Raw genomic sequence first — 11,551 nt, forward strand, 5'->3', positions numbered from 1 at the left:
CACTTGGATTATTAGACTCTAATGTGCACTTAAGTCTGTATTGCTAAGAAATATATGTGTATTTACTTTTGGATTTAAAATATGTGTACAGCTCGTAAGACAACAGTGATTACTGTAGAACTGTGGGGTCCTGTATACATTCCTAACCTACTCAGGCTTCTGTTCTCGGCTGTATTGATGCAAAGCTAATTGATGTAAGCACCTCGAGCACTCACAATCCCCTTGGCACTGTATGTGACAGGGCTGTCTCCTCGCACAAGAGCATGGCATATGCCGAGGCCTGGAGGGCCAGGCACAGCAGTAGGTCATGCCCAGACCTCTGTGTTTGCTCCCTGGCACTGGTCTTGAAAACATCATGGTCTTGTGGTCAGTCATGGCAAAAAAAAGGGTACAAAAAGGACACAGACATAGCCGAGAGCTGCAGAGCCACACTGAGACAGAGTCTGCTGTCCCAGTGAGCTCCGTCTCCTCTGTGTTGCCTGTAGCTGGTGTAGGTTCCTGGTATAGCATTTATGACAGGAACAGCTTGTACAGCAGGTTGTGCTTACAGATCCTGGGGCTGACAGGGTGTGAGTGCAGAACACCATCCTTGTACTTAGAGAGATTTGAAATATGCTGATTTTTAAACACTGATTTAACCACCAGGGGTGTGTTTATATATATATAAATATATAAATATATATATATATATATATATTTACTTTTTTTTTAATTTAAAGTGTATATTGGAAAAATACTTCACGAAAACCCTTTCAAGATTTAGAAAATACCAATGAGCTTAACTGACAGGGGATGGATACTGGCTTTGCACAGAAAGGATCTGATGAGTTGCTGTCAAGAGTTGAGTGTCTAATGTGCTACCTCTCGACACTGAGCTGGCAGTGGTAATGCAGGTGCTAATGGTAACAGGAGTGAGCTTTTCAGGTATTTTCAGCTGTTTATAATGTATTAATGCTCCTCTGTTTTGGACTCCACCATATCAGATTTAAGGACTTCACAATGGTCTGAAATAAAGAGAGAAAAATTGAGAGTTCTGAGGCATGGTGATGGGAATGTTAAAAATCCGCATCCATTCTGTCAAATGAATGACCATCACAATGAGCAATACTGTATGGGGCAGGGAGTGCAGTGAACTCTGCCTCTTACCCCAAGCCCAACATTGCAAAATAATCTGCCCAGTTTGTGCCATATTCTGAGGAAATAATTTCAAATGGATTTACTTTGAGTTCCACACAAATCAGCTTCTTATTCATGGTATGATTTTGCAGAAGTGCTGAGCATTCATATTTCCTACTGAAGTCAACTGAAATTGCAAGTTTTCAGCACATCTTAAAATCAGGCCATTAACCCTTAATTACCGTATAATAGCTCAATTAAAAATCTACCAAGACTTACTTCGGTAGCAAGCCAAGCTCCCATGGCTTGCAGACTAGCTATAAAAAAAATCCAGTCCTTTAGTGGTGTTTGGGCTCTGGGGACCATTTAAAACAGTTGCTGTTAACCTTACTGTTTAAAACAAAAAATTATCAACTGCAAAGGTACCTACTTCCCCTTTCCTTTCTTTTCTGTATAATTTTCTGCACTTTTAGAAGTGCAGAAGGAACTGTTGCTGTCTTCTTTGTCTTTTTTTTATTCTTTAATCTTGCACCAACCCTTTCTTTCAAATGACAAATACGTACTTTCCTTGCTGTCAGAGTAAACATGCTGCCCAGCTCTCAGCAAACCCCACTTCTTGCTAGTCAGAAAAGCTGAAAAAGAAGAATACTCCTCTGTCCTGAAAGGACACATTACATGACTGCTTGGGAGGTAACTGGTTAACCCTTTCTTCACATGCAGTGCTGCTGTTAATGAGGTTCTGTCTCTCTTTAATGTAGATACAACCAAGTGAAGCACTTATGGTCTTTTCACATAAGCATTTGATATTAAAGGGGGAGGTAAAATAAACTTCTAGCAAAGTTATGCAGGAATTACATAACTTTATCAAAGCCAGATAAAACCAGATAAAAGATTCTTACTGGCCTCTGTGAACTTTGGACTGGGTATATACAAAAAAGGTGATTTCAGTGCAGTCTCAAAGGAAAACTCATTTATTTTTCTTTATTTTGAGCACACACACTCTTTTTTTTTTTTTTTTGCCAGTTTGGCAAAGCACAGTGCTGTTGTGGTTTACTCATCTGTAGGAAAAATAATCTAGCACTAGGGAGATTATTTCAGCTTTGTCCAACCTATCCAACCAGTGGAACTCCTGCTTCTAGATGCCAGCAATCAGATAGCCTCAGGCACAGGGATTCCTCAAACGGACTATCTTTACAGATACAGATTACCAGAAAGCTAAAGTAGTTGAGCAGCAACTCTGCCATCTTATGTGAATTTTTTTACATTTTTGATGGCTTATTTAAAGCCTCAGGTGAAATGAGTGAGATAGATGAAAAGATCTCACTGAGAACAGTAACCTTTACCTACACAGGTATGTACACACCTGGGGGCAAGGAGGGTAGGGGCATGGTGCAGATTAAACTCTTTTTTTACCCTGTTACTCCATGTACTGTCCATCAAAGGAGTTGTCAATATTTTTTCATTCATCTTCTTTTTAATCTTCTTTCAGTGTCTAGTGAAGCTGAATGTGAAACTGAAGCCTATGCTGGACTCTGTGGCAGTAAATAGAGGTAAATGGGAGGAGCTGCACCAAAAAAGACTTCCTTCTCAGGTGACATCCTCATCCTCCTTTTCCTCTACCTTTACAATGTCTCTCAAAGACATAAATTAAGCCTGCAAATATCAGTGTCACTTTACAATAAGAGCTGTCTGAAAGGTTTACATAAGCTTAGACCCAACATTTTTTAAGAAATGCTTTAGCAGACATGCTTAATTGATTGGATATTATCTTGATGGCAGCATAGTTTGCTTTTACTGTGAGGTTTAGTGGGACTGAAAGGAAGGCCTGCAGTGAGATTGCACTGGTATCTGGAGAGACACGGAAGACTTAACATAAGAAGCGTTCATTCAGCTCCACTACATTTCAACTGCTGCTGTAAAAATCCGTAAAGCTGACAACAGACTGAAATATAAGAACTCACATCTTAATAAAATTAATAATACAGAGCAGAACTGGGATGCAAGCTGGCCAATTCATATGCAAGGAGCTGCACAAAACAGAATAGTATGTAATTACATTGTTGTTTTGCATCTCTTCAGTACATGTTATGAATCAATTATGCCTGCTTTTGTGATGTTCCTCTCCTACTCTCCCTCCTCTTTTAAGCCTGAACATTCTGAAAAGCCTGCTTTGTATTCTAAAGAAGTATTTTTTTACAACAAAGCTTCTTAGTGATTGATCAGGGCTTTTAGAATTGCCTACCTTTGCTACATTTAAAAACAAACTTTATTATCTTTAAAAGCACCAAGCTGTCCCTTCTTCCCAGAGAAATTCATATTAACAGAGCAGCAAATTTCTCAGCAAGGGGAAGTTTGCACAAGGGCAAAATATTGCATGGTAATTTTAGAGTGGGTTTTTTTTCTTTTAAAAAATGCTCTTTTAATGCATTCATTTTTTTTAAATTACAGTGTCCCCTAAGGAAAAGATTAATGGGCTTTTATGAAAATAGAGTACAAATAAAAAAGGAAATCTGTTGCCTTGTGCTTCAGGTTTATATTACATTAAAAAGTGGACCACGGATAAACCTTCCTTGTATAATTTTCAGTTGAAATTAATATTTTGAAATGGTGGAGAGGAAGAATATCATCACACTGGACTGACTACCTCTTACTCTCTTGCAGGTCTTTCAGTACAATTTCAGATGCTATTACTACAGCTAGCACTGCTCTAGTCAAGGCTCACATGTAGCCATCAGTGGTAAAGGTGTCCATAAAAATCTAATCAAACATGATAGGTCACAAAACCAAACATATCCAGTTCTGTGTGATGACCCCTGGTATTACCTGAAAGTTGATCTCTTTTTATTAGTGCAAGGATCACTAGTGTAGCAAGCCTGTGATCTATGATTTGAGGGTGCTTTCTCTGCTTCGTGACCGGACACAAAAGGAGTCATGTTGCAGTGCTAACGACTGCCCATTCATGGGGGGGGAGAAAGCCTTTGTACTCTATGAAAAATGGGATTCTAAATATAGGGTTGTCTGGCAGCAGAAATTAAAGCTGAATTCAGCTTAGTTTTACACCTGTGCCAAATTCCATTTACTTCACTGGAATTACCTTGAACTGGCACCAACTTAATGGAAATCAGAACCTGGCCCAGCTGACCAGATGCTAAAAGAGCTTTCCTCCTTTCCAAGGAAAGTGAGTCGTTAGCGCCTTAGAAAAGCTGACTACATCTGTCTCACAATCAAACAGAAACAACAAATCTGCTGATCACTTCTTTAAAAGAAACACAGCAAAACAAAAAGGCTCTGTGCTTCTAACCACAGTGTGTAGGACAATAGCTGGAAATTCAGTAGCATTGTGAGCCAATCTGTCAGTGCACAACAGAACCACATCACTTTCTCTAGCAGAAAGAAGCAGGAAGGACCAGAAATGCAGACTGCACAGCAGTGAAGTACATGCATCAAATGGAAATGTTTCTGCTATTCTTTTACCACTTCTTTCTTCTCTGAATAAGGACAGACACAGTATAGTAAGCAGCAAGCCATACAAACTTAGAATACATACGTTATGGGAGAAACAGATACTAGGAACCAACAGTACTGCTGGCAGGTACACACAGATTTCCTGAATTTTGGTATTGCATATTGCTAAGTATAACATAATTTATAATGCATACCCTACAGCCTCCCCGAAGGTTGAGTCTCCCCTCATTTCCTCTCCTTTTTATTGGCTTCAGTGCACTGTTGCCCATGGCAACACCCACCGGCAGGGATGGGGATTCGGCACCACCGCAAGCTGACACACAGCTGAAGCTCTAACAATGTCAACCATCAATCAAGTGACTGTTTGTAATTGCCTCCATCTATTTCTCCTGTCTTTTGGTATCTTTGCCATTGTGGGTCAAAATTCAGAAACTGCTGACTAATGTTATGGTTCTGCTCCTCCATCACAAGGAAGAAAATGAGAGCACACAGCTCGATCTTATCAAATTGTTCTCAGGCGAAACAAAGCAGCCCTGAGGAAACCGGGGGGCCCAGTAGTGCATCTCAGAACAGCATTTGGTCTCTGAAACTAAACAAACAAAAATCTTACATTATTTTTTAAAACAAAAACTGTTGGAGAGAAAAAGAGGATTCTTTGTGGAAGCATGCAGTACAGTTAAGAAATGTATTCCAAGCCTATTATATTTTAAGATGGTGGAAACCACTTTTTAGCTACTGCTCATAAGCTTGATAGACAGAAATCGTATCTGGTTTTCAGTATTTCGCAGTATTTCAGTCAGTTTTGCCAAACTCTTCCAAGATATGCGCAGGAGAGATGACTGTGTAGATCATTTAATCTCATTCTACATCTTTTACTTGCTTCCCTGCCTGCTGAACAAGGAGACATTAAAAAACCCATTGAAATCGGCTTAATTCTGTGAGTGCATATAAAACATGGGTCCACGAGAGGTGAGGACAAATTAGAGGGCATGTGCTTGGCCTTCCCCTGAAGATGCCCAACACATCAGCAACAAAGAACCACTTACTTGCTCCAGCAGTTAGTGAAAATTTGGCCTTAAATGAGGCCTCTAGAATTTACAATTCCAGTGCTAAAATGTGATGAGCACATAGATTATCCATAGGATCACACAGGCTTTGTTGTTCCCCAAAGGTGCTTTAAGCTGGTTCAATGGCAATGCCTTTTTTCTAGGTGTTCTACTGAATTGTGCTAACTGCAACCTGAATTCAGTCAGGTTTTTAGTCCCATGAATTAGGGAGCCAGGCAGCAGCCCTCACTTTTTCACCAGGAAAATGCTCAGGAGAAGATCTGGATCTTCCTCCCTATCCTCAAAGATGGTTCAGGCCAAACAGTAATTCCACTCAGGATTCCCACCTGTGAGACCACTTACCGAAATAAACATTTCCTTGCAAAAAAACCAAAAAACCCAAACAACAAAACAAACACAGAATTGCATAGGGTAATCAGGAAAAAGCCTGACACTCAAATCCTCCTTGATTTGCAGCAGGCTTTTGAACTGCAGAGGCATCTTCCCCACCAGCCTGTGGGGAGTCACATTGGTGGTCTTGTCTCCTGCCCTTCTGCCAAATCCCCTTATATGTGCTTAGCACGGAGCCAAGAATGCCTGCTGGGTACAGCCCCAATTTCTGCATCGCTCCTGGGAGATGCACGGAGCAGACAGGCTTTGGTGGAAGAGCTCAGGAGAGGCTCATATGTACACCGTTCTGGATTAAAGTGCTCCCCTACAACACGACACTGTGACCCCACCAGAAAACCGAACACTGTTCCAGGCAAGGAGCACGTGGGTAGAAGCTCTGCTGTGGCTCAGGCAGAAGGGTTTCCCACCTCCCAGGAATGAGATTCCCAGAAGGTGTCTTTGGCCATAGTTCAAGTAGTAAAATCAGACAATTCTCTCCCAGCCTGGGACCTACAGACAAATGACAACAGCTTCATAACATGATGAAGATGTAGACATCTGTTTCTGTGAGGACATGGTTTTGCTCCTGCTCCAAAGCAAAGTCTCACAGGGTCAGGCAGCAGTAGCTCCCAGAAGTTTAAACTGGATGTCTCATGTGGTGGTGGACACAACTCCCCATGGAGCCAACCCTATTTACAGGGCTGGGGTCTTGCCCAGAAGGTCAGTTGTATATTTTGTAATCACAGAGCAGACAAGGATGTTTCATTTTAGCTCAGGTATTTCTTCAGATGGTGTCCTTGGTACAGCAGCTGCATTTTTCTGGTCTGGTGACCTTGCTAATTGCTCCTTCTTAGAGTGCACTGCAGTCTTATAATGTGCCTGTAGTTACCAACAAAGCCAATACTATACTCACAAATTATTTTTGAAAACTGCAACCAGCAGTGCCTAAGGTCAATTGTAGTATTTAGATGAAGTAATCCTAGTGGAAAAATAGGAGTGTTTCAGTCTACAGGCCAAATACTTATTTTCCCTTCATAAAATTAAAACAATTTAGTTACTGATAGGTCACTTATGCATTGAGTGAAATTTTAAAGCAGGTTTATTTCAAGGTTATGTAAAATACATTAACAGACACTTCCAATGCTGAATGTTCGGGGCAAGAAAATGTAGAGCAAGAAGGTTTTTCTTATTGGCTTTGTCAAAGAGATGAATGATTTAAAGAGTAAAGTCACGTAAATGGTTTCTAACATAGCAATGAAGTGGGAGGTATAAATCAGCTGAAATGAGATACTCCAGAGATTTCCATCACTTGAATGTGCCAGTATTGGAATACATACTGTATATTGCTTGTTACCTTTTCTTTCTTGGATTAATTTGTATTTAATTACAAATTTATAAGCATGTTGCCACTGCATCTTACAGTTGTATGGGGAATACCATTATAACCCCTGAACCTTTGCCTGTGGGAAACAACTGACACATGCACAGAAGTACCATGTGTACGTTCTAATGCGAATCCCACATATTTGCAAAATGTGTAACTTTTTAAAAAGACTTCTGCATCTTTTCCTTTTTTTGCATTTTAAGACCATTACTCTTATTGTTTGCTTTAGTAGATCAAACTATGCTTATTCAGTTTTTTAAAGCATGTTTTTGAAATTAACAACTTGGTTTTATTGGTCTCTCTAAAAGAAATAAAACAATTTTAATGGCTTGCTGTGATTTTCTTTCTTTATTATTGCTTTTTTGCTTTGAAACTGCCTTGTTGGGATGAATCAGAGCTGTATCTATTGATTACTGAATCACACATATAGAAGGTCCTGGAAGCACGTGAGACTGAGTGGCCCAGATACGATTTTTGACACACTACCTTGCAAGCAAACCAAACTTCTTCACTTAGTATACTTGGCATCAGTTTGGAGTGACCAGAAACCAAATCTGAACAGTGACTCTTCCAGAGCTGTTCAAATGTAATTACACAGATTATACAGTATGCGATCTGGATGCATCACTGTTCAGTAGAAATACCATGGGGTAAAAAGTCCCTCCAAAGCACAGTTACATTGTTGAAATAGTTTCAGAAAAGTTAGAAATCATTTCTTCTACTTTTTAAAGCTGCAGGAAAGCCGGTGGATTGTGCCAAGGTACAAACACACTTCCTGCCTTCCACCAGCTGTAACGAACTGTGGATCTTGATGGGCTGTGACGAGGATGTTTTGGGTTGAAAAAGCCCACGATAGCAATAATATACTTCCTGCACTCCCGGACTGCGTGTTTAGCTTAAGGCCTGCTTTTACACCACGTACTGCTTAAGGGAACTGTCACAGAACATTTAGAAATATAGTTAATTTTTACTCTTTATTGTTTCCACCTGCATGAGATCCCGAAAGGAGGGGAAAGTCCCAGTCTAGGCAGCGACTTTATGAGGCTCGAGCTCTTTTGAGCCAGTTTGGAATCTGGCCGGGAGACAGGAGGGGAACACAAGGGGGCGGGCAAACGCAGAGGACGCAGCTCGTCTCCAGGGTACCAGCCCCCACCGGCACCAGGGCGGCCGGACAAGCCTGGGCGAGCGGCCGCCGCCATCCCCCTGCCGGAGGGGCGGCCCCGATCCCGGTATCCCGGGCCGCGCTCACACCGCCCCTTCGCCACGCCCGCAATGTCACCGCGGAACCCGCCGCCAGCACGGGGAGTACTTCCGGCCCGGCAGCGCGTTGCCATGGCAACGGGAAGCTACCCGCTTCCGGCCCGGCGGCCGCCGTTGCATGGCAGCGGAGAGCTCCCCTTCCGCCCCCGTCGCGGCGGTGCCGGTGCCGGCCATGGAGGCCGCGCCGGTGCGACGGGGCAGCAACACGGCCGTGGTGTACGGGCTGATCGGAGGCGGGCGCTACGCGGAGGCGGTGTCGCTGCTGAGCCGCGGCTGCAGAAGAGCAGCCGCTCCGCGGGCTGCCTCTCGTTGCTGGGCTACTGCCACTACCAGCTGCAGGTTCGCGGCGGCGGCCGAGTGCTACGAGCAGCTTTGTCGGCGCTGCACCCGCAGCTGGCCCCGTATACCGCCTGTGCCACGCGCAGGCCCTCTACAAGGCCGGGCTGTTCGCAGAGGCCCTGCGCGCCGCCAGCCCGCTGCTGGACGTGCCCGCCTTCCAGCGCCGGGCCCTGCGCCTCCAGGCCGCTGTGCACTACGCCCAGGGCGACCTCCCGGCGGCACAGAGCCTGGTGGAGGAGGAGCTGGCTGCCGCCGCTGATGGCGGCCCCCAGCGCAGCCGAGGAGCCCCTCGGAGCGGGCCGATGCCCGAGGGGAACCTGGGCTGCCTGCTGTACCGCCAGGGCCGGCACGAGGAGGCCAGCGCCAAGTTCAGCAGCGCCATGCAGGTGCTGGGGTACTGCCCGGAGCTGTCCTACAACATGGCGCTGTGCTCCTACGCCGCCAAGCAGTACCCGGCCGCCCTCAAGTACATCTCCGACATCATCAAGCACGGCATCCATCAGCACCCCGAGCTCAGTGTGGGCATGACCACTGAGGGCATCGATGTCCGCAGCGTGGGCAACACGCTGCTCCTGCACCGCACGGCCCTGGTGGAGGCCTTCAACCTCAAGGCAGCCATCGAGTACCAGCTGCGCAACCTGCGGGCGGCCCAGGAGGCACTCACTGACATGCCCCCGAGGGCCGAGGAGGAGCTGGATCCCGTCACGCTGCACAACCAAGCGCTGATGAACATGGACAGCCAGCCTACTGAAGGGTTTGGGAAGCTACAGTTTCTCCTCCTGCAGAACCCCTGTCCACCAGAAACTTTTGGTAACTTGCTACTCCTCTATTGCAAGCATCAGTACTACGACCTGGCAGCTGATGTGCTGGCAGAGAATACCCATCTGACCTACAAACTGCTCACACCTTACTTGTACAACTTCTTGGATGCCATTATCACTTGTCAAACTGCCCCTGAGGAGGCTTTCCACAAGCTAGATGATTTAGCAGGGACAATGACTGAGCAGCTGAGAAAACTCACAAAGCAGGTACAGGAAGCTAGGCAAAACTGGGATGATGAAGCTCTAAAAAAGGCAGTTAATGAGTATGATGAGACTCTGGATAAATATGTACCTGTCTTGATGGCCCAAGCAAAGATTTACTGGGACATGAAGAACTACACAATGGTGGAAAAGATCTTCCGCAAATCGGTGGAGTTCTGCAAGGAACACGAGGTGTGGAAGCTCAACGTGGCTCATGTGCTCTTCATGCAAGAGAACAAGTACAAAGAGGCTATCAGCTTCTATGAGCCGATAGTTAAGAAGCACTATGACAACATCCTCAATGTCAGTGCCATTGTGTTAGCCAATCTCTGCGTTTCCTACATCCTGACGAGCCAGAATGAAGATGCAGAGGAACTAATGAGGAAGATCGAGAAGGCAGAAGAGCAGCTGTCCTATGACAATCCTGATAAAAACACCTACCATCTTTGCATTGTCAATCTGGTCATTGGTACCCTCTACTGTGTGAAGGGAAACTATGACTTTGGTATTTCAAGGATCATTAAAAGTCTGGAGCCGTATAACAAAAAGCTGAGCACTGACACGTGGTACTACGCCAAGCGGTGTTTCCTGTCCCTGCTGGAGAACATGTCCAAGCACATGATCATGCTGCGTGACAGTGTCATCCAGGAGTGCGTTCAGTTCCTGAAGCAGTGTGAGCTGTATGGGAGAAACATCCCAGCTGTCATTGAGCACCCCCTGGAAGAGAGTAGGATGCACAGTGGGAAAAACACGGTCACCTATGAAGCTCGGCTTTTGAGGGCTCTGATGTATAAGATCATTGGGTGGGCTGAGTAGATGGTGTTAACTGGACAGCAGAAATGAGAACTTTGTTGTTTTCTTACACTTGTGAGGTGATGTTCACGCTTGCAAAAATCTTTAAAGATTTCATGCTGTATTTTAACAGCATTCAGTGGAAAATAGAATATTTTCATTAAATTAACCTGCATCAAATAACTAGGGGCATTCTCAGTAACCTGTCATGTTAAATGCAGCTTAAGATGTATTGACCAAGAATGTCATTATAGAAATATAGAGTTTTCACCTGTAAGACAATATTTTATCCTTCTGAAATTTAGACCAAGTTTCTTTTCATTGGTTGATGGTTAAAAAAAAAGTGTTATCTGTCTCTTCTAGCACAGAGTTTGAAGAAACAGTTGTTTTCATTCTGTAATTTGTGCCTATGTGTGAAATGTTTCTTTATTCTGCTTTTTCCAAGGTATTTTTAATATGTTGCAGACCACGTTGATTGTATATTTGAACACAAGACATGGCTTTATATTAAAAAATCAGTTCTACAAACATGAACAGTGTCTTTTGCTAACTCAGTAATAATGCAGGAGTATTCTGGCAAATTCTATACCTAATACAGGGACCAGCAATATAATCCAAGAAGGCTCTGTTAGATTGGTACCTCAGTTTAGATCTACCCTTGCAATAAAGTTTGTTATGGCTGGACATAACTGACTTAAGAGACACTGCTCAGTGCTGCCCCTCAGCTTCTGAGATCC

General features: G+C 44.0%; 2 protein-coding genes across 2 annotated transcripts in view; both read left to right on the top strand.

The window, feature by feature from the left end:
• The window catches only part of PDE11A (phosphodiesterase 11A), a 126,894-nt gene extending 123,074 nt beyond the window's left edge, over positions 1-3,820 (top strand). The window contains exon 21 of the mRNA XM_029959605.1: positions 2,606-3,820. Within this exon, the coding sequence (XP_029815465.1) occupies positions 2,606-2,767 (162 nt within the window). The 3' untranslated portion in view covers positions 2,768-3,820. The remainder of the gene's footprint in view (positions 1-2,605) is intronic.
• Positions 3,821-8,798: 4,978 nt separating this feature from the next.
• On the top strand, positions 8,799-11,348 carry TTC30B (tetratricopeptide repeat domain 30B). Its single transcript, XM_029959543.1, is given in 4 exon segments — positions 8,799-8,930; positions 8,933-8,999; positions 9,001-9,034; positions 9,036-11,348. Coding segments are annotated over 4 exon segments (2,001 nt in total). The 5' UTR covers positions 8,799-8,833; the 3' UTR covers positions 10,839-11,348.
• Positions 11,349-11,551: the final 203 nt, after the last annotated feature.

Source organism: Manacus vitellinus, unplaced genomic scaffold (assembly GCF_001715985.3).
Source record: "Manacus vitellinus isolate BGI_N305 unplaced genomic scaffold, ASM171598v3 scaffold_20_pilon, whole genome shotgun sequence".
In the NCBI taxonomy this organism is placed as follows: Eukaryota; Metazoa; Chordata; class Aves; order Passeriformes; family Pipridae; genus Manacus; species Manacus vitellinus.